Consider the following 27,916-nt stretch of genomic DNA (forward strand, 5'->3'; position numbering starts at 1 on the left):
AAGAGGAGAGGCTCAATCATACTATTTTTACTCTACATGAGAAATTTCATGAGTTTATAGGATTAGGCAAAATATTCATTTGACACAATCTCTCATTTCCATTGTAGAGCTAATTAATTTTAGCAAAGACTATTTACCTTGTAAGACAGGTGGATATATTAAAGTTCCTGGGATGGTAAACGTCATCCGATTTATCATTTATAGGCTCACCTCCACCACTATCTACAAGTTGAAGGGATGGAGGAAAGCTGTTTCACGGAAGCTGTGTCATCATTGTCAGCACTTATCGAGGAGTACGACCAGCTGGATGCCACAAAGAGCCTGCCTGTGGAGGATGTACAGAGGCTAAGCATAGCTGTGTGAGAAGGAAACCTAAAAACATAACTGTCACTTTTCCTAACTTCATGTTGTTTTTCATCACCTGTTTCAGCTTGTTTGTGATTCGGGAAATACTTTGTCTAAAGAAGACTGTTTTCTACTTAATCACAATTTATTTATGATACCAATGTGTGAAATTAGTGAAGCCCGTACTTCAGGCAATTTGAGAACATTGAGAGAATGGAGTTCTTGAACAGACTGCTTTATTTAGAAATAAATAATTTAGACCTTTATACACTGATAATAAAAATCTTGTACAGATATATTTTTATATTGATATTTAATTTATATTTTGATATTCTGCTTAAATTCTCCTGATATTTAAAAGTAGGTACTAGGCGTAGAATAACACAATAGTAATATTTCCATGTAATAGCCGCTAACTTTTCAGGGATAGGTTTTATTACAACTGTTAAGGAGATTTTGTTTTTCTTGAGTAACAACTTTTATACTCAGAAGAATCACAGTTTAGACATTTAACATGTATTTATATGAAATTGTTTTAAATAATAGGCTTTTAAGCCAGCTGATTTTATAATGTCCATGTTTTTAAACAGTGCTACTTGTTATTGTTGTGCACATCACCATTTTTAAGTGAGCAAAACATTACAAAGCTTACACTCTCTTCCAGCTTTTGTGGTAAATGGTTGTAATAGTCTAGTGAAATTGTTCCACTTACTGTAACCTCCAATTTGAGTTAGCATTAATTTACTTTAATAACAATTTAGATTTCCAATAAATAGGTTGATTTATCATATAAGGAAGTAATTTTTAGGAACAATTTTTTTTTCAAGCCAAAATAATCTGTTGTATGCTTGCTTGCTTTCTTTTTCTTTTTTTTGTTTTTTCTGGTACCAGAAATCGAACTCAAGCAAGACCTTGCTCTTGCCAGGCAGGCACAGCACCACTGAGCTACCTCCCCAGCCCTGTTGTTTGCTTTCTTTAGGATTTGACTTTTAAGTGTTTTTCCTTTGCAAGGTATTAGTTTTGTTCTTGGTCCTTATCTTGGAAATTTAGTTTTTTAAAGTATTTGGTGTAAAAACTTTCAGATTATATCTGTTAACAGTAGCCAGAATAATTCCATTTTCTTTTCTCCCTAAAGAAATCATAACTAATGTTTAGGATTGGGCAATGAAAACTATAAGTACATTTATAGTGTAATATTATTTCTATTCAAGAATTCATCTGGACTCTTTTTAGCCCTGTAGTGATTGTCCTCTGATAGCCTAGGCTACATTGCCAGGCACAGATTAAAGCTTAAAAATTTAGTAAGTGTTTTTAAACATATTGACAAAGTTTTCTCAGTTGTTTTGTAAAATAAAATATTTTCCTGTAAATAATAAAACTTTTTCATTGTATTGAATGCTTGGATGCTACCAAATGTCTGTATTACATTATTGTAGCATATATTGTAGAAATGAATTCAGTTTTAAGTTGTTCAAATTTTATATATATATTTTAGGAAAAACGTTTTTAGAAGCTTCTAATGCCTTAAGTATAGGAATTGGAGAACATCTAAGTATTTTTAGTACTTTATATCCATAAAGTAGATTTGCCACCACTACTTTTTAAGTTACATGGTATAATTGATTAACCTTAACCCACCCCCCACACTTGTGCTTGGTTTTATAGAATCTTGAGCTCAGAAAATATGTCTCCAGGTTCTCTGCAGTTTCTCTGACACACACAAGATGTAATCCAGTGCATCTTCCACTTAAATGACCCTTCATGTGGGCACTCGAATTGAATGGTAATCATTTTAGACTTATTGGGGATGCAACATCTCTTATCTGTGCATATTCCACAAAAAGTGGGCTTGTAACTCTGAGTGCTTGAGCATCCAGAAAAGACAAATTTTTCGGCTTTGGACAGTTGGAAAGTAGGCTGGCATGTTTTTCCTTTGGGAATCTGAAAAGAAACAAAATTACGATTAAATCTTTAAATTTGTTTACAGTAGTGGAGAAAAATATTGTGTAGGACATTTTTTGGCACAGACATATACAGATAAAACAGTTTCTGGGGCATGTTGCCATGTAGTGACTTGCAGCACCTTCTGCATTTAAAATGTCCCTTCACCAGAAGTCTGTCCTCCCTGTTCTTGCACCATCATATTGTGGGACTCAGTGTTTTTCTGCTTTCTTTTATTCAGTTCCACAATCCATGGAAATATTTTGTTTACTATCAAGGGCTATGTCTTATTAAATATTTATTTACCTACAGCACAGCAAATTCCCTAACACAGCTCAGACATTTTTGGGTAGATATATAGATGAATAAATAGCTTTTTAAAATTTGCACTATCAGCTTCCTCATATGCTAGGGAATCCCTTGAGGGTGATATGGATTTTATAGCATCTCTAAAAATTGCTCACTTAAGACAGTTATCTTCCTCCTTCAAGAAGTTATACCAAGCATTCATATGGTAAACACTTTATCATGGTCCTTTGCTAATAAACTGGGAAGCACAGAGCATTTTGCAAATAGTATGACCTCCAAGTTTTTTGTATATAACTAAGATTAGAACTTCTCTATTCCAATTTTCTTATTGCAATGAAAATTCATTTTACAATGAAAATTTTGTATTCATTACTTTGATTCTACTACATGCAATTAATATGGAAAAGAAAAAAGGTGGAATCTGAAAAGGATGAATGAAAGGTTACCACAGCAAATCAGGCTGATTAAGACCCACATTTTTAAGCTTGTAGAATACGTAGAGAATCTCTAGGTTAATGTTATCTCTACTAGGTAAAATATTCCCTACCCTACAAAGTGCGAGAAAGTTAATATCTATTTTTCTCTGAAATGATTTTATTCATTACACTGTGATGGTTATAATGTTTGTTTTACTTTTATGAGTCAAACACTATCCCTCCAAAATACACATTTATATTACAGAGGTCTCTACTGAATTATAATGAAGTCTAATTAAAATTTACCTTTACTAACTTTGACATAGTACTGTTGCAAGGCTGAATATAACATAGTCTTTTCTCTTTTCTCATTTCACAATTGCTGTTTTCATTGGTTACCCTGTTAGATATTCCCATCCCACATGTTCTAGAGCATGGAGTCCACTTGGTTGCTTGCACAAGACATTTTCTTTTCCAAATAAGTGGAAGACTCCTGTAAGCTAAAGTTAATGGAGAAATAAGAGAAGCGTATTATCTAATTCATTGTATTTCTGTTTTTCCCACTAGTTAAATTCCCTTCCAGTCAAATGTCACAGTTCATTTTCTTAGGAGGAATAAAAGTTCTTTATCATTTCCATCATTCTATTTAGTCCAAGGGGCCCCAGCCACTGGGTCTGTGTCCTGTTAGGTACAAGGCTACAGAGCAGGAGGTGAGTGGTGGGTGAGCAACCAAAGTTTTATATCTCTCTATAGCTGTTCCCCATAGCTCTCATTACTGTGTTAGCTGTACTTCCTGTTAGATCGGCAGCAGTATGAGATTCTTACAGGAGTACAAACCCTACTGTGAAATGTGCATGCAAGGGATCTAGGTTTCAGGCTCCTTATGTGAATCTAATGCCTGACAATCTGAGGTGGAGCTGAGATGGTGATGCTAAGTACTGAGAACCATCTGCAAATACAGATTAACCTTAGCAGGGAGGTTTGATTGCACAGAAACCACAATAAATCAATTGCTTGCAAAACCCTGTCAGTGAGTGGCAAGTGACAAGCAGCATCTGGTAGCAAGTTTTATAGTGACAAGTGAGTTGTAATTCAGTTGTACAGCTGCATTTGGTGGCAAGCATTTAGTTAAATTCCAAGACTTTAATCCACACGTGGACTGCCCATTATTTTACCACTCCATTTACACCTCTTTCCTGTGTTGTGCACTTGTCTCAGCTTTGTTAAGCCTGCAACCTAACCCTAGCCAACATGAGTAAAGAACATCACTGGAGAGCTTCTTTGAAAAGGAGAAAGACTTGAAAGAGCACAAGATTCTAAGACTGCCATTAAAAAGGAAACCGCATTTAAAATACCACTGAAATTATGAGTTCATTGCAACAGGTAATTGACATTCTCCAAGCCCCACCTATATGTGTTGACTGGCTATCCAGTGAAGCTATGTAACCTTCACAATGCTTCACCATATGGAAACAAAGCACCTTACATTAAAAGACAAGCCCTGGAAGTTTTTCAAATTAAAAAAGGACAGAAGCAATTCTTGAAGGCCACCACTTCATTAAATGTGTGTGCACTGAGAACATCATTCTTAGTAGCTGACCACCTTGCTAAAGCTAAGAAGCCCTTTGCTGTTGGTGAGTTGATCCTGCCTGCTGCTAAGTACATTTGTTGTGAAGAAATTTTAGGAAAGGCTGAGGTTGAAAAGGTGGCACATGTTCCTCTTTTAGCTAGCACCATAACTAGACAAACCAATGAAATACCAGAGGATACTGATGCATAATTGTTAGAACAAATGAGTCACTGTAGTGAGAAATCTAGGTTGACAAGTCTGATAATGACAAGGCAACAATGCTTGTTTTTGTTTGACATCTTTTCAGGGGGATAGAATATATTTCAGGAGGAAATATATGTACTTTGTTGTCAGCCAGTAGCACAACATACAGAACTATTCAAATCTTTGAATGAATACCTATCAGGAAAACTGAATTGGCCATTTTGTGTATGTGTAGGCATAGACAGAGTGACTGCCATGACTGGACAGCTTTCTGGTTCACCACTCAGTTCAAAGAGGTTGCTTCTGAATGTGAGACTAATGCTGACTAGCTGAAAAATATCACCTGACCTTAACATTTTGCAGAATGTGATTAAAATTATGGACCACATTAAAGTACATGCCCTTACCTCACATCTGTTCTATTCATGCAGCTCTGAAGAGCATAGAGCACACATGTCTTCTCTTATACACAGACGTGAGATGGCTTCCTAATAGTAGATCACTGGCCAGTTTCTGAGTTATGAGAGCCATTGCAGAGATTTCTTTTAGAAAAACAGTCACCAGCAGCAGCATATTTCATTGACACAATGGATTGCAAAACTTGCCTATTTCTATGACATTTACCCTGCTAAACATACTCAGTCACTTCGGGAGAGAATGACAACTGTGTTCAAGTCAGCAGATAAAGTGAATGCATTCAAAGCCAAACTAGAATTAAGGAGGCAGCAAGTGATCATTGGGATTTTTTACATATATTAGCTGAGATTTTGAAAGAGACTGAGCCAGAACCTTCTTTATCCCAGCTGGTACATGATCCCCTACCTCAGTTTTCAAAAGAGTTTGAGCATTACTCCCTAACCACAAAAGACTCCCCAACTGGGAGAAACTGGATCCATGACCCATTTGTGAATATGCCAGGTGAAGTGAATTTTCCATGCTCCAAGAGCGTCAACTGCTTGCAATCAACAAATGATGGTGGCCTTTAAATTTCAGATTTCCATATATTCTGAATTAAAGTCAATGCAGAATATCCTGAGACTGCTACAAAAGCACCGAAAAGCCTGCTTCCATTTCCAACAGTCTTTTTTTGAAGCAGTTTGGTTGCAATGACAGCAACCAAAATGAGATTGCCGAGTAGAATGGACCTAACACTTTGGGTGTCACTGTCTCCCATCACCTCCAAAAGGGACCATCTGGTTGCAGGAAAACAATCTCAGGGCTATCACTAGTACTGTATCATGGTGAGTTGTACAATTATTTCATTGTATATTTCACTATAATGTATAATGAAATAATAGGAATAAGGTGTACAATGAGTATAATGCATTTGAATCATCCTGAGACCATCCACCAGTCCATGGAAAAAATATCTCCTACAAAATTAATCCTTGGTGCCAAAATGGGGACAGCTGACAGGTTAACCCATCCTACTTAATCTAAGATTGTGTTCCAAGCAATACCTATGTTTTCTTTGGTCTGCCTCATTCCTGATGTTATTTCCAATAGACATTAAAGTAAACTTTGACGGAGTTAGGAAAATTCAAGATATTAAACACAACAGTGTGGTATTAAGTTTCATATGTCACAATCTAAAATACAGAAATTATATTTGTGAGTTAGACTATCAATGAGACCAGATTTCCTCTACTTTTTAAGTCTTGTTTTAGAAAGTTCTATAATGAACTGAACTGGTAATATACTGCACTAAATAATTTTGCATACTAAATCATTACAAGCATGTAATCTCATTCAGTTTATTTGCACCTTCCTTATAATATCAGGCAGGCCTGCAGTACTCTCTATTGGCTAGCCATTGCAGATCACCTATGGAAAGATACAGATAGATAGGAAGGATGTATGAATGGAGCAGTGAGTAGGTAAATACAGCCTCTCTTCACTGCAGCTTAGGAGAAACAAGAGAAAGGGTATATAATTCTTCCATCTCCATATAAATCCATTGAGAGTTTCTTGTTATATTCATGTTATGCTTGAGTATACATATACTCATAGATGTTATACTTGCAAATTAAGCTATAGTTCATTTTAAGCAAGCTACATATTGGTTTATTGTTTCAGGGTATTTCCTTAAGATTAATGTACGTCTTAAAATAGATGCTTTAAGAATAAGGTTGCAGTAAAGTTGTGATTGAGTCTATAGCTGAACATAGCAGAGTTCTGGCTGTATTCAAAACACCAATTTAACATTACAAAAAAGGTTGCTCTTGCGTGACATGTATGAGACCCTGGTTTCAATCCCTGGTACCAAAAAAAAAAAAAAAAGATCCAGAAAAAGGTCTTGATAGAAAATATCAGTCACTTTGAAGTATGTATATCCTCGTATAAAATATAATATTGCTTTCACTCTCATTATAGTAGAATCTTGCAATTGCACACTGAACTGAGAGAAAAGAAGCAGAATCATGGAGATATCTGGAAGGTAGGCAGCAGTTTGAAGACCACAATGCAGGAAGCAGATTAGAAGCCTGGCATACATCTGAAATAAATAAAGGTAGGTTAGATTATCACATTGCCAAGAAGTAACCCTGCTTAAAGTTAAACCAAGAACTATAGGCAGGAGTTTTTAAACATTCATTAAAAAGCAGGGAAAATAGGAGACATGTATAAAATAAAAGCTTAATATTTGTGAGCCTTGAGAAAAGCATAAGGGCACTATGTCATTGCATGTTCCATATTGGTCCAGCAAAAGCTATAGTCCAGCCATAGAGTAAATTATTATCACAAGAGCCTTCTACTGAGCTATTGAGATCTCATGCAGAAAACCAACTGTTTCTATATGTTTTGAAGAAGAAACAATTTGGGGGCCAAGAGTATAGCTCAGTGGAAGAATGCATACTTAGCATGTGTAAGGCTCTGGGCTCAACTGCTAGCACCAAAATCAATAAATAAAAATGAATAATTTGGCTTATAATTTTAAAGCATTAGTAGTATCATATTGTTAGCTGAATGATTATATAAATGCAAATTCACAAAAACCTGGTAAATTTTTAAAAATTAACTGACAGAGTCCCCAAGGATGCTCTTTTCATAGAGTTAGTTTGTAAATATCTAAAACTCATTTATTTGGTTATAGCTCCATTTACAGAATATCCACTTAACAAAAAAGAACTTAGATATTTTTTCTTTTTTGCAAATGCAAATATCCTCTATCTCCACTGTAACTTTCACTAAGCTCTAAATTCAAGTAAAAGGCATTCTTGATTTCTGGATGAGAACACAGAAGAACTCAATTTTCCAGGGAAGAGGTTAGGAATAAACAGAGATGTAAGAATGTAAAAAAGTGTCCTGACCTAGTAGATCTTTTAAAAATTGGCATATTTTATCAGCAAAGTTAAAACATTATAAGGTTTCCTTTTGAGATATTTAGAATGTACCTGCCTGAGGCAGAGACCAAATAGGAGGGTACACTTAACCTAAACCTCACTGTGACCACCATTCTACAAATACTTAATCAGTACCTGTGTGTGCACAAAAAAGAAGCAGAAAGAAAACCACCTCAAAAGTCATGCATGAGAAGTAGCTTTACTTCTGAGCACCTGGCATTGTTTGGTAGCTTGTTGACAGTTGCTGTTGTGACTGTCTCAGGCCACGGTTTGACTGATCAGACTTCTTTCCACCAGTAGCTCCACAGCAGTGACTGCCAGCCAGCTCAGGTCTGAACAGAGGTGTGCACCCAATCACCCCACTCACACAAAGGCAGCTAAAGAAGGGGTGGGGCTGAAACACTTGGCCATTATGGTAATGGACTCTGTTGAACTCACATCCAACAGCTACAAGGTCTGAAAAGAGAAAAGAGCAGAATTGCCAAAGAAGTGATAACCTGGAATACCTAGACCTCCATTTATACACTTTATTTTTCATTAGTACACGTTTGTAGTACTCAGTGTTTACATTCCTTGTGTGGAGTTGGTACATGCACATGACATATCTTACTTCCTTTTTTCATCCCTTACCCTTCCTTCCTGCCCCATCTTTCCACCTTTTGATCCCTTTCGCATTTGCAAAAGATTGATCTCCCTACTTCCTATTATCTGTGTTTCATTTTGCTCTCTATAATTTAGGTTTCTCCTGCACAAGCGCAAGGACCTGAGTTTGATCCCTGGTACCAAAAAAAAAAAAAAATATATATATATATATATATAATTTAGGTTTCTCATATAATAGAGACACCGTGTGATATTTAAGTTTGTGTCTGATTGATTTAATTTAAATGATGGTCTCAAGGTGCATCCATTTTCCTACAAATGACTTAAGTTTATCGTTGTTTAATGCCATAGTAGTAGTCTGTTGTGGGTAAATACAACATTTTCTTTATTCATTCATCTGCTGATAGACTTATAGGCTGCTTCCAAGATTTAGCTATTGTGGCACTTTAAAACAAATAGCTATCTCCTTTATAAAGTGTAGTTCTCAATTTTGTAGTTCACAGATTTGTAGATAGGTTAAAATGAGACATTTTCACTATATGTAGGTGATAAATTTCAAATGATCATTTCCAGGTTTAAAACTAAATAAAAGCCCTGATCTGCAGTAAAATTAATTTTTCAAAACATAGGAAGTGAGATTAAATTGGAAGGATATATTGATACTTGGTGAGACTGAGCTTCCCCAGACATCCAGCAGTAGGCTAGAACATATTCTTAGGAAGACAAGATAAAGGAATGTCTAAAGAAACCGTAATTTATTTAACTACAGTTTCCCAAGGTAACTAAAAATTGGAAATGACTTTCACTTTCTGTGAGGGGTATTCTTGACCTGGATCGTAGTTCTCCAAGTATGTTCCGCCAACCTCTTGGCAATAGCTGAGATGTTTTCAGGAAATCTCCAAGGTCAGCACTCTTCAATATAGTAAGATGTGACAGACTTTTTTCACTGTTGATATTTGCATTGGTGTTACGAAACAGTGATGGCTAAAAGTTCAGGTGCCTTAGCATGAATCAAACTACATGTAGCTGCTTTATTCTTTCTTGCCATTTACTTGTACTTACAGGAAAAGGGGGAAAAGCTATTTTTACCTAAGAATGTCCTTGAGAGCATAATAAAATTACTAATTTTATTGAATTCTGTATGACAAAATAGGAAGCATACATAGAACATTCTGTATACCCAATATAATGGCTCTGAAGGAAAAGTACCTACGCTTTGCTCAGTTGTGGGCTGAATTAGCCAATGTTCAGAGGGAATTTTACTTGAAGAAATAACTGACAGATAAACTATGGTTATTCGGCCATTGGGATTTTGGAGACATTTTCTTGAAAATGAATAAAATGAGCCTATCACTTCAAGGAACAGTATTTGTTGCCTGTGATAGAATTTTAGAAAACTGGTATTCACCACTGAGCTTTTTATAGTTACCTAATATGTAGACTCTTCTGATGAGAATGATATTAATGAGATTTATAAAATATTATTTAATGAGGTATAGTTTGAACATCTTGATGGTACAGTAAGCAGTAATTTTCAGTGACCAATGCCTAGAATGACAAAATTATGCATGAGTAAAAGATGAACTCCAATATACAAGTTAGATATTGTAACATAACAGAGGTGAAGGTTTATTGATGTGTTTTCAGATTCCAGGATGCAGTTAGTTTTAAGGAACCATCTACCACTCAACACATTGTAATATCAAAAAGCATGTTCTTAATTATCTGGGAAGCTTATTAAAATATTCCTTCCTTTTCCAATCAATTATCTGTGATTTTCCTTACATATTTTGGCCAATAAAACATATAGCAAAACCTTGAAAGCAGATGTGAAAATCTAGCTATCTTCTGTTGACTTCTGCATTAGAGATATTTGCAAAAATACAAAAGTATGCCGCTTTCCTCACTAAGTTTTTCTTTGTTATAGAAAATAAATATTTTCATAAAAGTATGGTACTTCTATTTGTACCAGGTTTGTTATGTTTAAATGAATTATTAAATATCTTTAAATTTCTAATCTATTAATTATCAACAGATAAAACCCCAATAAATGAAAGTTATTTGGGTCCTCGTTAATTACTAAGACTGCAAAACATTTTTCTACGTCCTTATATATTTTTTTAAACAGATCAGATACCAGCAAATGTTCTGTACAGGGCCAAACAGTAAATGTCTTAGCTTCGACAGCCCATATACTCTCTGTGCTATTTTGCCATTGTAAAGCACCGGTAGACTATGTAAATGAATCAGCAGTGTTCCAACAAAATGTTATTTACAAAAACAAATTGTAACTAGATTTGGCTCCTAGGCAGTAATTTGTGAGCCCAGTTGTAGATTATCCCCATCCCCATTCTCATGGGTATGACTAAAAATCTTATCACATTTTACGTGAAATTACTTGTAGAAATATCTGACACAATAAACTTTGACTCTATGAGAGGAGGGCCTTTTCTCTTTTTTCTTTTCTCCCCTTCCCCCATCTCCCCCTCCCCAAATTAATAATAATGATTACAGTACCTGTCTCAATAATGGAGTCTCACTAATGTTTGTTAGTCACAAAATAACCTGCCCAGTTTGGAGAAAGAGGTATCCTGAATGCCAGAGTCTTTGATACATCATATTTTCCCCCATAGAATTTGTACAAATAAAGCCATATGACATGGTAGTTTGAGCCCAGCCTGGGCAACTTAGTGATTTAGTGAGAACTTATCTTAAAACTTAAAAAAAAAAAAAAGGAATGAGAGTGTCGCTGAGGGCAAAGGACCTGGGTTCAAAACCAGGTACCACAAAAAAATTTTCATAAATATTATGTTTTTTGAGACCCTACTGCATACCAGATATTGGTTTAACTGTTCTTAAGTTTTATGTCATTTCATTTCATCTTCTCAGCCACCTCTGTAAGACAGGAAGTACATATGATATAACTGAGGCTCAGAGAGATGAAGCGGCTTATTGAAGGTTGTTGTTAGAGCAACCAGGATTTGAATCCAGATCCTGCATTCTTAACTAATACATTGTGGTACTGATGGAGCATCAGGATATCAAACTTTCGGGTTGGGGAATGAGCTCAGTGGTTCCAGCACCTGCCTCAAAAGTGCAAGGTCCCAAGTTTGATCCCCGGTAACCCCTCCCCCCCCCAAAAATGGATGTCAAACTCGAATGGCTCTATACAGTTCATTCCAAATCCAAAGACACTCTCATTCTGTGCTCACAACCAAGTGTCTGGTAGTAAATCATTTTCCCACTTTCTTTCCTACAGGATGACTAAATTACCCAGTGATATGAGTATTTCTGTCACTTAAATTTTATTTTTATTCAAAATAATTTGGTGCTCTGAATTATTGCCAATGTGTTGTGGGTATAGATGGCCTAAATTAGATATCAGAGTTTAGGTCCATACAGCTAAGGGTCAGATTGTAGTTTAGGGGTGACATCTAGTTCTTTCTTACAAGTCTACTACAATAGAAAGTACAGGAACTTGATGGCTAGTTAGAAAGGCTGAGATTAAAATACTATGTTTGACTACTAGATATACATCTTTATTTTTCTATACCCTTATATTTTTTTACAAGATTAGTTTTTGTTTAGAGAAAGGGCGGAATCCAGATTTTTTTTTTTTGCAATAATAATAAAAACTGTCATTTTGTGGCACTTGAAGTCAGACTCTTAATTCCTCTTTATTTTTTGTCATTAAAAACAATTATCAGAAAAGACCTGAAAGATCACTTCAATGCAATGTAAATAAGAAGCTTCTGAACATGTGTATCAGCTCATTTCACCTGGTGTCCAATACAATGGAGCCTGTCCCATGACTACAAAAACTAAACCTACTGTGTATTTAGTTAACCAAACAGCTCATTATACCAAATTAGGAATTGGGCACATGGGGCAGGGGGGTGGCCTAGACTCAGCCTTTTCCAGAGTTCAGAAAAGGGCACTTACATGCACACATGCCGGTTTCGTACCTAGGCCTGTCTGCCGAGTAGTCACAATACAGCCCTTTGTGTGGGTCGCAGAGGTCGGCTTCATTGCAGATGTCCCCTGATTGCTTGGCACAGATTTTGCAGCAACCACAGCCATCCCTTACCAAGCTCACACCAGGAGGGCAACTGGGCTTCTGATGAGGGCATTTGCAGGGCCAGTGACAAAACTGTTTATGGTGAAGCACTTCTGTTGCTTCTCTGGACCCTCCTTCAGGTGTCCCATCTAATGGGCCTGTGTCCGGTGCCCTGCAGCAAAACTTCATTTGATAATAAAGGCAATGTTAGAAATAGCTTCTCAACCTAATTTCAGAAGTCTTGTAGGAATAGATTTCCCCTGAATGGGTAGAGCACAGTGTGGTGAGCTATAATGTCTGTCAGCATTTGAAATACCCACTCTCTCCTTAAGCAATTCTCCACTCAACTTCAAAAGACTATTCTTTTTTATTTCTTCTTTCTCACTGGTCCTTCTCAACGTCCTCTGCCACTGTCTCCTCAACCTCTTCTCTCTAAATATTAGAGTCCCCCTGCTTAATATCTCTAAAGCTTCTTTCATTGTATCTCTTATCTCCTACCCAGTACAGTCTAGAAATCAATAGCAAAAGAAACCACAGGAACTATGCAAATGTATGGAATTAACCAATACACATACATAATCAATGGGTCACAGAGGAAATTAAGGAAGAAATAAGACAGTTCCTAGAATTAAATGATAACACCCATACAACATACCAGAATTTATGAGACACAGTGAAACCAATCCTATAAGGGAAGTTTATAGCAGTGAATGCCCATTTCAGAAAAATAGAACAAGCCCAAATAACCTAGTGATGCATCTCAAAGTCTTAGAAAAACAAGAACAATTCAAACCCAGAGTTTGTACAAGGAAGGAAATTATAAAGATCAGAACAGAAATAAATGGAGACTAAAAAAAATAAAAAGAAGCAATGAATTAAAGAGCTGGTTCTTTGAAAGAATAAACAAAATAGACAAAATCATCCAATCTTGCCAAAAAAAGGAAAGCAAAGACACAAATTAATGCAATTAGAAGTTAAAAAGATGAAATCACAGTGGACACTGCCAAAATCCAGAAAATTATTAGCAACTACTTCACCAACATACAGTATATGCCAAACAACTGGAGCACTCAGAAGAAATGGAGAGATTCCTAGATACATAGGAATTGCCAAATTTAACCAAGAAGACTTAAAAATCTTCAACAATCCAATAACAGACAATGAAATTGAAGCAGCAATTAAAAAAAAAAAAAAAAAAAAAAAAGAACTACCATCTAGGATGAGCCCAGGACCTGATGGACTCACAGAATTTTACAAGAACTTTGGGGGAATATCTAACAGTAATACTCCTCAAGCTTTTTGATAAAATTGAGGGAAGAAGTACTTCCAAAATAATTCTCAGAAGCTAACATTATGGACCTCCAAACTGGAAAAGGATCCAACCAAAAAAGAACTATAGGTCAAATTCTCTAATAAGCACAGATGCACAAATCCTAACAAGATACTGGCAAACAGAATGCAGCAAATCAAAAGAGTATACACCATGACCAAGAAGACTTTATCCCAGGGATGCCAGGGTGGTTTTATTCATGATTTTACAAAACCCTGAAGAAATAAGTATATTGGGCCTTTATCTTAACATGATAATAGCCATTTATGACCAACATACTGCTAACGTATTAAATGGGGAAAAATGGAAAGTTTTCCCTCTAAAATCAGGCACAAGACAAGGATGTCCATTATTACTACTCATGTTCAAATAGTCCTCAAAACAGCCAGAGCATCAGGCAAGAGACACAAATAAAAGGGATATGTATAGCAAAGGATGAAATTAAAATATTTGCAGAGGACATGATTCTTTACTTACAAGACCCAAAAAACTCCACCAAAAGACTCCTAGAATCAATAACCAAATTCAGTAGTGCAGCAGGATACAAAGTAAACACACAAAAATCAGTAGCATTCCTATACACTAATAATGAACCCATTGAAAAATCAGAAAAACAGTACCATCCACAATAGCATCAAAACAATTCAATAGGTATTAACCTAACTAAGGAAGTGAAAGACCTCTACAGTGAAAATGACATCACTCTGAAAAAGGAAATCAAGGAGGGCATCAGAAAATGGAGAAAGACCTGTTCCAGGATAGGCAGAACCAACATAATTAAAATGCCTATGCTTCCAAAACTAATATATAGATTTAGTACCATCCCAATCAAAATACCAACATCATTTCTCACAGAGGTAGAGAAAACATTCCTAAAATTTATATGGAATCAGAGATCCAGAATAGCACTAACAATCCTGGGTCCAAAAAACCAAAGCAGGTGGCATCACAATCTCAGACTTGAAGTTATACTATAAAGGTACCGTGATTGCAATAACATTATACTAGCACAAAAACAGGCATGTGGATCAGTGGACCAGAAGAGGATAAGGAGTAACAACCCCAGGCACATACAGTTATGTGATCTTTGACGAAGGAGCCAAAATTTACACTAGAGGAAAGACAGCCTCTTTAATAAATGGTGCTGGGCAAATTGGATATCCATATGCAGAAAACTGAGTCTAGACCCATACTTCTCACCATGTACTAAACTAAAATCAAAATGGATCAAAAACTCAGTGTTAAAGCAGAAACACTTAATCTGCTAGAAGATAAAACAGGTACAACTCTTGAAGGCATAGGCATAGGCAAGGACTTTGTGAATAGAGCCTTAGTGACACAAGAAATAATACCAAGAATCAACAACCAGGATCATATCAAATTAAAAAGCTGCTGCACAGCAAAGGAAACAACAGAGTGAGGAGACAGTATAAAGAATGGGAAAATTTTTTGCTAGCTATTCCATGGATAAAAGACTAACATGAAGAATATATAAAGGTAAAACTTTAGAGGACTGGGGATTTGTCTCAGTGGCGCCACGCCTGCCTTGCAAACACAAGGTCCTGAGTTCAATCCCTAGTAACAACAACAACAAAAAAATTAGACCCCGCAAAATGAAAGACTTGATCAAAAAATGGGCAACCAAAATGAACAGACATTGCTCAGAAGTACAAATGGCCAATGAATACATGAAAAAATACTCATCTTCTCTGGACATCAGAGAAATGCACATTAAAACTACATTGAAATCCCAGGGATTTAGCTCAGTGGTTCTGCCACCTGCCCCGCAAGCGCAAGGACCCGAGTTTGATCCCTGGTACCAAAAAAAAAAAAAAAAAACTACACTGAAATACCATTTTACCCCAGGAAGAATGGCCATCCTAAAAAAAAAAAAAAACTATTAATAATAAATGCTGCCAAGAATGTGGGGGAAAATGAAGTCTTCTCATTGTTGGTGAGAATTAAACTAGTACAACCATTATGGAAATCAGTGTAGAGATTCCTCAAAAACACTAAAAATAGAAATTCCATTTGACCCAGCTATCCCCCTTCTAGGTATCTTCTCAAAAGAGTTAACATCGTATTACAGGAATATATGCATACTCATGTTTTTTTGTTTGTTTTTGGTACTGAGGATCAAACTCGGCTCCTTGTGCTCGTGAGGCAGGCAGTGGAACCACTGAGCTAAATCCCTGGCCCTGCATACCCATGTTTTTAGCAGCACAATTTATAACAGCTAGATCTTGGAAACAGCATATATATCCATCAGCAGATGCATGGATAAGGAAAATGTGGTATTAACACACAAGGGAGTACTGCTCTGCCATGAAGAAAGCTAACTTGAGGGCCGGGGATTTAGCTCAGTGGTTCCGCCACCTGTCTTGAACACACAAGGTCCCGAGTTTGATCCCTGGCACCAAAAAAAAAAAAAAAAAAAAAGATAACTTGAGGCATTTGTAGGTAAGTGGATGCAACATGAGAACATAATGTTAACTGAAATAAGTCAGACACAAAAGCTCAGTTATTGTGTGGTTTCTCATATGAGAAACAAAATAGATGTAAACATATAAATAAGGAGCAAAAGAGAGATAAATAGGAAGTAGGGAGAAATTCATACACTTTCCCAAATTACATATTTTGTTTCAAAAAGATTTTAACATATATGCTAATTTGTTCCATTTATACTAGTAGTTTATCTTAGATTCTTGAAAAGAAACGTGTTATATTTGTTTCTTTTTTCTAAGAATCTTTTTTATTTGTTTGGTACTCTGAGTAACTACTTTGAAGATAACAATACACAGTGTATTAACTACTGTTATTCTCTTATTGTTTTGTTATGAAATTTTGTTTTACTTTTTTATAAAAGAAAAGAAAAAACAAACTGATCACCTGGAAATACCTCCTTATTTTTCCAGTCTTAAAGAATTACTAGATCATCTCTAAGAACACAAGGTAACACCATAGAAATCCATGGATGAAGAGAAGAGTAGTCTGATAGCAGACTGAGAAGAGAGAAGCATTAGATATGATACAGAAAAAAAAAAATGAAACCTGACTTCTCATCAAAAGAAGAAGGGGGAGGAAGGGGTAGAGAAGATGCCCAGATAGAATGCTAAAAGAAAAAAAAATACATCAACCTAGAATTCCATATCCAGTGAAACTATGTTTCAGAATTAAGGGTAAAGGGCCAGGGATTTAGCTCAGTGGTTCTGCTGCCTGCCTCAAAAGCACGAGGTCCCGAGTTCGATCCGTGGTACAAAAAAAAGAAGAAAGGAAGGAAGGAAGGGAGGGAAAGAAAGAAAGGAAGAAAGAAAGAAAAGAAAACAAAGAAAGAGTAAAGACATGCCCAGATAAAAACTAAGAAAAATTGTTGCTAGCAGACCTGTCTCATGAGAAATACTAGGGAAATTACAATAGATAGCAACTCAGAAATATAAGAAGAAATGAAGAGTCCCAGGAGAAGAAAATGCATGGTTGAATCTTATATTTTTCTCAGAATTTTATATTTTTCTCTTTTTTATACACATTTTATTTGTTTTCAAAAGCAAAATCTCAAGACACAAGTCATTAAAATGATTAGAAAGGTATAACAAAGAATAAGTGTTTCAAAAAAAGATCTGAGTTTTTAGTAAAGCTCTGTGATCTTTGATAACTTTCTGGGTGTGTGTGTATGTGTTACTGGGTATTGAACCCAAGACCTCACACTGAGCTACACGCCATTGCTTTTTTAAATTTTGAGACAGGGTCTTGTTAAATTGTCCAAGCAGGGGTGGAATGTGTGATCCTCCTTCCTTGGCCTCTGGAGTAGCTGGGATTACAGACGGGTACCACCATCCCCAAACTATCATTCAGTCTTTAAACCTCAATACTCCTTCATAAAGTGGGATTGATAGCATGCATCTGGTAAAGTTGGTTCAGGATTAAGATAATGAGAAGAAAACCTAACACAGTGCTTGGCACATAGCCAGTGTTCAAGAAATGACAGACATCATCAGACCCTTAAAAATTCATGAAAGATAAGTACAAAATATTTCTTTTTTAAGTATAACCATTTTTTCATTTTTTGCAGCCTACATATATGTTAGAACACTTGCTGCTTAAGAACAAGTAGCAACTCTCAGTCTACAATAATATAAACGTTTCATGTGGACTTTCTCAGAATGTGGAACAGAAGATAGCCCAGTGTCCTCCCCACTGGGGAAGTGTGCCCCTCCACTAAGTGTGGTTCAAGGAATGCCATGAACCAAAGATCCTCTCCTCATGATCCTGTATCCTAAATCTTTGTGGTGTGTGTGTGACAGAGAGAGAGACAGAGAGAGAGAGAGAGAGAGAGAGAGAGAGCGCCTCACTAGGTAGTTCAGCCTGCCTTGAACTCACTATGCAGCCCAGGCTGGCCCCGAGCTCACAGCGATCCTCCTGCCTCAGCCTCCCAAGCACCACACCCGCCTGTATCCTGCATTTTAAATCTGTCTATATAGAGTATAACAGTTCTGATTCCTTGTTGTTGTTTTGTTTTGTTTTTGTGGTACTACACATTGAGCCCAAGGCGTTCACACTGAGTTAACATCCCCAGCTCCTTTTTTATTTTTTATTTTGAGACAAGGTCTCCCTAATTCACTGAGTTGCCCAGGCTGGGCTCAAATGTTCAATCCTCCTGCCTCGTTTTCCCAAAGAGCTGGGATTACAGGTGTGTGTCACCAAGTCTGACTTCAATCCTTTGTTTTCTAAGGTACATCTACTGCTCACTGTCAAAATCCACTATTAACTCAACACTTCTTTTTTTTTTTTTTTTTTGGTATTGGGGATCAAACTTGGGACCTTGCACGTTCGAGGCAGGCGGCAGAACCAGTGAGCTAAACCCCCGGCCCTAACTCAACACTTCTATATTCTCTAAACCACCAGAATATTTCAAGAGCTTTGTCCCCTTTGCCAGCCAGAACTTCCATCATTTAAATAAATCATTAAATCATGCTCTTTTAATCTCATTTTAAAACATTTAGGCAATGAATTGCTCTTATTAAATTAAACTTCCCTGTGGTCTATCACTTGAAACATTTCAAAGCCTTCATGAACTGGTTCTCTTTTAGGAAAAGTAAGAAAGACATGCATTAAGAAAAGACAAAACTAATAGACTATTTTAAAAAATGCAATTTTTTCTTCTGAAATACTCTTTTCAAATAAGAATAGGCTTCAGTGAAAAAAGTTCTTACTAAAATCCATTTTGCCAGGGGCTCTTTGCACATTTTGCACATGGAAAGTTGAAAAACAAGGTTGAGCCCTGGCCTGAAGCACTCATGAAGGGATACTGTTTGCCACACCAAGGCAGCCAGCACGGTCATGTCCCAGCCTAACATGTACATGTTAGACTCAGATAAAATATGTACATAGTAAAATTTGTGGACTGTTCAAATGTATCAGAAGCAGGCTTCAATGTCTTTAGCTTAAAGGGAAAAACATTTCACATTTCTCTCTTGAAGCTAAGGAACTCCAGCAGAACTTTCTTGGAGAAGAAAACGCCCCCGTTTCTCATGAAGTGTTTCCACAAGAAAGTTTCGCTCCATCATCTTCCTTTTCTATTTCAGACCTGAAGAACTAGGGACAGCTAATGTCTCTGAATGGGAAAGAGAAGGAGAGCTTACCTGTGCCAGCTCTGTGAGGAGAAGGCTGGAGAGGAGGAGCCGCTGCATGTCGCTGGAACCTGGGCAGACTGCAGAGAGAGAACTCCTCAGGGCTCAGGGTGCACAAAGCTCCCCTGTCTCCACCTCCCAGACTACTGACTTGGAGACTGTTCTCTGTGTTTAAGGACCTGATTCATCCCCTGCTTACTCACCTGAGAGTCTTCCAGAAATAACTTGCCCGTGAGCATGTGGTGTGTTGGGAAGGCCAGGGCCTTCCCCCAGAGACTCAGGAGTAGATGCAGCTGGTGTCTCTCCTGCTCCTGGAGCTCAGAGGCTGCTTTTGGGGAAAAGGCAGAAATCAGATACCTTTCCCTTCCTTGTCCTCTGTCTCTCTCTGTGATTTCCCTCTTCCTGTGTGATAGGATCCTAGAGGCTGGGTCTGCAGATGCCCAGTGGGTAACTAAATGCATGATAAAACTTGTCATCTGTCTTCATTTTATATGTCTTATTACCTTAAAACTTTGGGTCCCATTCCTGCTCAGCTCTGCTCATAGGCATGTTAATCACTTAAAGACAAGGTTTATTAAGCCTAAATTTACCTTGCTTGTCTCAAACCCCTTCAAGATGAGGATACCAACTGTAACTAATTTTCAGGATTTACAGGAACATCTAGTGAGCAGCTTTTACAACATCCAGTTCTAAGCATCCCTGGAGCAATGCTTAGAAGCCTCAAGTCATTGTCCTAAACCTACAACCTTGGATTCCAGGAAAAGCAGAACTGCACAGACCACCATGACGAGGTCCCCCCAAAGCGGGAGCAAACACCCCATGACAGGAACTGCAGCTATGCTCTGAAGCAGGAGCTGTCATCTCATGATAGGAACTGAATTGTCCCCTCAAGCAGTGGTGGCTGTCTTAAGACTTCAGAGAACCAGTCCTCAGATACTGATCCACCACACTGCACCTTAACCAGGATTACCAACCAGGATTAACTAAACTACTAGCTATGTAAGCCCCCCACCTATGCAAAACCCCAACTCTTGCCTTTGTTTCCCTTTTCTCTAAAACCCTTCAAAGGTGATCTTTTCTCTATCAGCCCCTCAAAGATGATCTTGAACGGCTCTGTGCTTCACAACATGCCATGCTAATTAAAGAACCTTTCCTCTTCTTCACTGCTGTTCATCTCCCTGCTTGACATTGTGGAACATTGGCTGCTTCTGGTCTGTTGGGACACTCAGAGCTGGGGCTTGTGCCCCAAAACTACAGTACTACCGGATCCATTCTGGACTGCTTCCTTTCTTCTCACCCCTCAAGCAGAGGTGCTGAGCTGGTTTCTTTTCTTCCCACCTCACAACAGCCTGGCCTGGGTTTCTCACTTCCCATCAAAAATCAGTTTACAGAGGCCTTCCCTAAAAAGCTCAATTCGTAAGTCTATTCAACGGGGGTACGAGGACAATGCGTACAGGAAGCTTTTCAGTTCCTGGTTCTCCCTCTGATGCTCCCACTCTATCCCAACACATTCCTAAAGCCACACGGCCTGTGACTGATAAAATCTAGATGGAACAGGGGTGGACATGTATGGCATGGGCCTGAGCGGAGCCCTTTTATGTGGGCCTAGTCCCATGACAGTTGAGAATAAGCTAACCACAAGCTTTTGGGGCCTATAGTCAAACATTTATTCTATTAGCAATCATTCATTTACCTCAATAAGATTTTAAATATAACCTCACACAAATCTACATCCTTTCTCCTCTTCATTGTCCTGACATGTAGCCACTAGCCCATCCCCTCCGGAATTATCATGTGTGATCTTTGCTTATTTCACTTTCTAAACCTCGGTCTTTGCTGCTTTTGCTTAACTTGCATCTGTAATGGAGCTCTGTCTTTGTGTGGATCCAGCATGAAATCCACTTTCCTGTGCCATTAGAGGGCCTATTACCTATCATACCCTGTCAGATCTGTTACCTGACCTAGCCTGGAATCACTGGTCACCTCTGTGGGCACAAAGACAGTCACAGCTATATAAAGAACCAGTAAGTAGGCCTCAAGTCTAAGCTGAGGGGCTGGAAAAAAATAGATTCTCATCCAGCAACAGGGAATCTGGTATCCTAGGAGAACCAGGGGTGTCCTAAAACATACAACTATAAATAGTTTACTAAGTAGTGAATTAAGCATACACATTAAACAACAAATAATACCAGGGCAGTTATAGTGTCAAGACCTTATCCTGTTTCCAGGACAAATCCCAAAATGGCTTCAGTGAAGGAAAATGTATCTGGTTTTGGTTCCATATCATCCTTCTATTTTCCAAGTTTAGCATCATCTTGTTCTTGGGTTCCCAACCTCAGTAACTCCTGGCCCACACTGGCCATCAGAATGGATTGTTTATTGCTTTCTGGCTCATCTATCAAATGCAATGGAATGGCAGACTAGATCTTACGTTCTAGTGTATTAGTCATATTTCTGTTACTATAACAAATATCTGAGATAAATCACCTTATAAAGAGGAAAGGGTTATTTTGGAACATATTAAGGAGGTTTCAGACCATGATTAGCCACATTGTTTTTAGGCCTGTGGCAGGGCAGCATATCAAGATGGGAGTCCATAGTAGTAAACGCTGCTCACCTCAGGCAGTCAGGAGGCAAAAAGACTAAGGAGCCAGGTCCCAGTATCCCTTCCAAGAGTGGCCCCAACAATCCCCTTTCCTAGGCCCCACCTCTTAAAGGTTCTATCATCTCCCAGTAGTGCCACAGGCTGGGAAGAAAGCTGTGAACACATGGCCTTTGTGGAACACTTATTCAACCACTGTGGTTCATCAACCACATCTCTCTAACTCTCTCTATTCCAAGTATGATGCTGCATATATTTGTACAATATCTGGGGCTACAGAGATTCATGTTCCTCCCTTTCGCTCTCTGTGAAACACTGATGGCAGCAGCCATTTATCTGGAAATGCTTCTGTCTGCAGTCCCACTGCTGTTGAGCAGGAGTAATAGTCTTTGCTTCTCAGTAGGAAAGGAACGTCTTACTTGAGAGCTTATTTGTGAAACCTCTTCCAGTGGGCAGGACCCATGGGCTCTGGGTTATTCACTTTTGCATAGTACGTTTTAGTCTTCTCCAGACCTGGTACTCCTATCTGAGAACCTCAAGCCTACTCTTATTGGACTAAGTCAGTGATGGCAAACCTTTTAGAGCTTTAAGTGATACAGACAGCCTGCTGTGCCATAAGTTCACCACCACGTGACTAAGTGAATGCGGCAGTTTTTAGAGGCTGGGGTTGCTCTAAATTTACACAATAAGAACAATCATGGTGTGCATCCTTGTCTAAGCACCTTACTATCTCATCTGACAAACTGTTCTCCTACCTAGAACCTCATTTCACAAGTATTCAGCTTATGTATGTTCAAATAGACACAGCACTAAGCATAACTAATATTTGCATCACACTTTGTGATTTACAAGGAACTTTCCCATATTTCACAGCTCAGTGAAGTTTCACAGCTCAGTGATGTAAGAAAAGGCAGTGTTAGCACCCTCATTTAACAGATTAAAAAGTTAAAGCTAAGTCATTCTACTTGGTCAATTAAACACACTTAATCCCTACCCTCTAGAGCTATGTCACTTACTGGGAGAGCGGACCTTGAATAAATAAACACACAAATACCCATCATTAAAATTTGAATAAAGGCTAAAAATAGATCGCAAGAAACTATAAGCAAGAATGCCATGAGGGACCAAATTTAGACTGAGGTCAGAGGGGACATCTCTGATCAAATGAGGCTTCAGGAGTTGAGAGATGAAAGCAGGTAAGGAGAGGGGAGAGGATGCCTGGCCAGTGCTTCTTCACTGGCAAGACACACACCTTTGATGGTGACAAGCTCCATCAGCAAAGAGCAGTGCATCCTTCCAATAAATTCCTAAAACCATTCAGTTAGGAACATGATCACAACTAGACTATTCCCTTCTGTGAGTATCAATCACCACCTGGGCAGGCAGAGGTCAGGGATCACAGCCTTGGTCAGCAAGCTTCATGAGTCTTCCTTTCTTTCTCCATTTTCCAATTCACTGGTTGGAGAGAGAGAGAGAGAGAGAGAGGAGGAGGAGGAGGAGAAGGAGGAGGAGGAGGAGAGGAAGAAGAAGAAGAAGGGGAAGGGGAAGCGGAAGGGGAAGAGGAAGAGGAAGAAGGAGTGAAGGAAGGATTGAAAGAAGGAAGGAAGGGTCATTGTTGGTATACAGTACTATGAAGGAGAATCACTTTTTACATCAGTGCAAGTAGAGGTTTAATTACGGTAACAGCTATCATCTGATGAGTTATCCCCCTGTGTAAATATGATGCTCAGTGCCATGTAGTGGTCAGTGGATCCTCACAGCCTCAGAGTGGGATGATTACTATTACTATCATCTTTTTATTTTCCTTATGAGGAAACTGGAGCAGGATGACCTGGAGAGCAAGAAGTACATCCAAGATTCCAAGCATTCCATCACCCTGCTCTTCTGCCTCTTGCAGGGCCTATAAATTATTACATGATCTGTTACAAGATAATTTATTGAGTTCTCAATATTTTTCTTCTACCTGCTCACCTTCTGGTTCTGAAGAAGTTAGTGAGGCCCTTTCTATTTCCCACGATCTGTCCTACAAAAAGAAAAAAGGTGCTGGTGGGCTTCATGCTGCCATTTGAGATCCAGTCTTGAGCTCATTAAAGATGATAAAGGAGAGGCAGGGGGGAGGAAGAGGAGTACCTTGCATGGGCTGGGTGTGAAGAGATGTTCAAGCTATTTGGTGGAGCCCAGGGATTGCTTGAAGCCCAGAGGAACTTGGTGCCCCTAGTACCTCCAGGAGACTCATCCAGAGGTCCCTCAACATTCTCTAAAGAACTGTGTGGGGTTGAAATGCCTCAAGTATCAGTGTGGTCATGTACAGTGGGATATTGGGCCAAAATTTAAAAGCTGAAGATGAAAGGACTGATGACTGGTTCAGGCACCTACTCGGCCTCCTGGATTGTTGCTTAGCTTCTACTGCTGCTGTTGTGGGAGGTGGTGTTGAGGGTGAGGAGGGATGTACCAGTGGTCCATTACTATTAAAGCATTAACAGGTGGAGGTGGGGGAAGAACATTAAGAGCCAGGTCGATTGAAATTGAAGAAAATGAATTTGTGGACCCACAGTCAAACTTGCTACAAATGCCCAAGACTCACAAGATTACCATTCCCCTTACCTATCCACTCCCATGAAAATTCACAGGCTTCAGGACCAAAACCAATCCTGGAGCATCTGTACCATCCCCTGCTGGCTCTCTGTTCACTCCTGGCATGGCCTAGATCTTTATTACTTCAGCAACTCTTCCAGCAGCCTGCTGCTTCAGACTCTGTGGTGAGGAAGGACATTCACACGGTAAGTGCTCAACACAAGCCTGTTGTGTTTTTAAAGGATTCCTTTTAAAATCACCTAACATCTACCAAATCTAAGCTGTAATTCTGCATGTATTTATCCACTGCATCCTTTTGTGTGATCTGCTCTTACTAATTACTGCCCTTCTTACCTTGTTCCTACACATCCTTCTGTTACTCTATGCCAGTCTTTTAACAAAGCTCTAGCCTCAAGTTCCCAATACATGCATGAGTGGTACGTTCATTCCCTTTTCTTCCTCGGTACACAACCTTGCTAAGTAACACCCGTGCATTCTCCTGGGAACTCAAGTGCTGCCAGTGCCTCCTACCGTGGAGGAGCTGGAAGAGTCACCAGTTCTGCCGGTGTAGACCTCCTGTCCAGCTCGCAGTGAGCCAGGTCCAGGAACGAGCAAGACCTGCCAACCACAGAATGCCTGCCTTGCCACCTGCATGGGCCTTGGATCACAGTCTCTCGAAGATAAGTGGGTACTCTCATTCCAAGGAGTCAGCCTGTGGCCCAAGACACACAAGGCCAAACATCTGAGAGTGATACATTCAGTTTGTTACTTGGCCCTGTTGGTCTAGTTGGCAGAGAGATCCCTGAATGGGACAGAGAGCTGAGTTAATTAACCGCAGGCACTGAGGAGCCACGTGAAAAGCAGTAAGGGAGAGGGGAAGAGGGCCATGTATTTTGAGAATTTCCAAATGTGGGGAAGCTGATGTTTCAGGAAAAGTGTGCCTAATGCGGTGTGCCACTCCTGACTACAAAATGACTGCACATGTGAATGAATCACAGTGCAGTTAGATGGAGAGGGCCCTGGGCAGGTGACAGGCAGGCTGGACTTGCAGTCAGAAGGCTCTAGTTCACATCCACGCTCCGAGACTTTTACACCTCTCTGACTTCTAACAATCTCCTAGCTCTCCCCGCTTCCACCCAGATTTCCTAATTCCTGCAATCCATCCTCTGCTACCCACGTCTTTTTAAAATGCGGATATGGTCATGCCATTCTCTTCCACAGTACCTTTGTCGCTTCATCTTGCATACAGGTTAAACTCCATCTGCTGTGAATCCAGGTAGAAGCTCTTCCGTGACACAGGGACCTCACCTTCACCCTCTCCTTGCTGGCTGTGCTCCCACAGCGCGGTGCACTGTGAGCCTTGCACTGTGAGCCGCCCTCTCTATCTGGGGAGCCATTCGTGTACGTGACTTCTCCCCAGAGGCTTCTTCCCCACCAGGCCCTGGAGCAAAGCGCCTCACACAAGTCCTGCACCGCCAACAGCCCTTGCAAAACTTGTACTGCGATCATCGGTGTGTGGAGGGGGGTGTCGGATTTAGCTAAAACCGTGGTGACAGTTGTGTTAGAATGCCCAGTTAAATGATCCAGTATACATGCAGCAAACACGAAAACATGCTTCATATATCTTTACTTACTACACGACTGGCGCTCCAGTTCCTATCCTTCAAATGATTCGTCTGACAGGCGAAAAAACGCCCCGTGTTCCTTTGTCCCTTTGTCCTTCTAAAGGAGATCTGTTGTTTAACGCTCCTAGCCAGCCTAGGCACAATCTCCATCTGTGTCCCGGGTTTCGGGCTCCCACATGCACTGCACCGGGAGGACGCTGGGTGGCGCCGGGGCTCAGCCTTCCGTCTCCCTGCCCTGGGGCGCGGCCCTGAAGGAAGAGGCCGCGCCACGCAGCTACGCCAGTGCTCGGAGAGGCACCGCCCCACCTCGGGCTCCACAGCCGGATCGCGGCAGAAGTTTCTCCTCGCGCGGAGCCCCCGGGTGTGAGAGTGCGCTCCTGCACGCGTCAGTATTTGCGGCAGAGAAGGAGGACCTTTCCACGGTCCACAGCTGGGCCTTTCGAAAGCCGCCGCCTTCCGATCAGCATGTACTTTCGTGTATTCCCGAGGGGCACTGAAAGGCAGGAAAATAGGGGAGTGGGGCGGGATTTTTAGGTTTCCCAATCGCAAACGTTCTTTCAGAAATAGAAAACAGTACTTCAGACATAAAATACCTCACGACTCCACGTTCCATCCTCGCGCTAACCCGAAATATGGCGGGGAGGGAAGGGAAAGGCTCTGAAGTCCACGGGATCCCCGCGTGGCGCTGCCTCTCCTGACCAGTAGAGGGCGCGCCCAGTGGCGCCAATGGAGGAGTCGCTTAATGCGTGGGATTACAGGACATTTTATAGTAAGAGGGAACTAAAACATATTACTCAGCGGTCCTAACGTATCTCTATAAAGTCTCATTTGGGTTTCTTTAGAGCGTCTAATTTGGTTTTTTTTGTACCGGGGATCAAACTCCGGACCTTGCGCTTGTGAGGCAGGTGCCGGAACCACTGAGGTAAACCCCCAGCATAGGCTTCTTTAGAGAAAGGTGTGTTTAAAGACGGTGCAAAGCATCTTGACTCAAGTATCCTAGACATACACATGCATGAAAATGTGACAAATCTATTATTTTACACAAATACTTTGTGCTCATGGTTCTTTTTTTTTTTTTTTTTTGGTACCAGGGATCGAACTCTGGTCCTTGAGCTTGCGAGGCAGGTGTCAGTCATAATTATAATTCTTAAAGAAGAAGGGCTGGGAGGTAACGCAGTGGTAGAGCACTTGCTTAGCATGCTTGAGGGCCTGAGTTCAATCTCCAGAATACCCCTCCCCCAGCACATACATGCACACACAGACTCACACACAGAATCCTAGAGATTCTGCACATATGACCATCAAATATATTTCAACAACACTTTCACACAATTTTTCATTGAGTCTTTCCATAACTAATAAGTTGCAAATG

General features: G+C 39.5%; 2 protein-coding genes across 29 annotated transcripts in view; one reads left to right on the forward strand and one right to left on the reverse strand.

Moving 5' to 3' along the window:
* Tube1 (tubulin epsilon 1) overlaps positions 1-1,736 on the forward strand; it is a 32,173-nt gene extending 30,437 nt beyond the window's left edge. For all 9 annotated transcript variants that reach the window (XM_087207928.1, XM_087207935.1, XM_087207930.1 and 6 more), the window contains one exon: positions 205-1,736. In XM_087207928.1, coding sequence (XP_087064054.1) covers positions 205-363 — 159 coding nt within the window. In that variant the 3' untranslated portion in view covers positions 364-1,736. The remainder of the gene's footprint in view (positions 1-204) is intronic.
* On the reverse strand, positions 1,206-27,247 carry Ccn6 (cellular communication network factor 6). Of its 20 annotated transcripts, none has more exons than XM_087207952.1 (11): positions 27,138-27,243; positions 26,554-27,037; positions 24,950-25,099; positions 24,317-24,368; positions 23,598-23,800; positions 19,947-20,068; positions 19,756-19,823; positions 12,672-12,969; positions 8,340-8,582; positions 3,318-3,511; positions 1,206-2,286 (listed from the first exon to the last, which is right to left on the reverse strand). In XM_087207952.1, exons 7-11 carry the CDS (start codon positions 19,801-19,803, stop codon positions 2,005-2,007), a joined length of 1,065 nt encoding a protein of 354 aa, XP_087064078.1. In that variant the 5' UTR covers positions 19,804-19,823; positions 19,947-20,068; positions 23,598-23,800; positions 24,317-24,368; positions 24,950-25,099; positions 26,554-27,037; positions 27,138-27,243; the 3' UTR covers positions 1,206-2,004. The 20 variants fall into 20 exon arrangements, 17 of the variants coding, with proteins under 17 accessions (XP_087064078.1, XP_087064068.1, XP_087064064.1 ...); XM_087207942.1 differs by lacking the exon at positions 24,317-24,368 and adding an exon at positions 26,144-26,457 and having other exon boundaries at positions 23,720-23,800; XM_087207938.1 differs by lacking the exon at positions 24,317-24,368 and adding an exon at positions 26,144-26,457.
* Positions 27,248-27,916: the final 669 nt, after the last annotated feature.

This window comes from Heterocephalus glaber, unplaced genomic scaffold (genome assembly GCF_053883595.1).
Source record: "Heterocephalus glaber isolate CG9 unplaced genomic scaffold, H.glaber_assembly_v1.0 deba00000896, whole genome shotgun sequence".
NCBI classification, from domain to species: Eukaryota; Metazoa; Chordata; class Mammalia; order Rodentia; family Bathyergidae; genus Heterocephalus; species Heterocephalus glaber.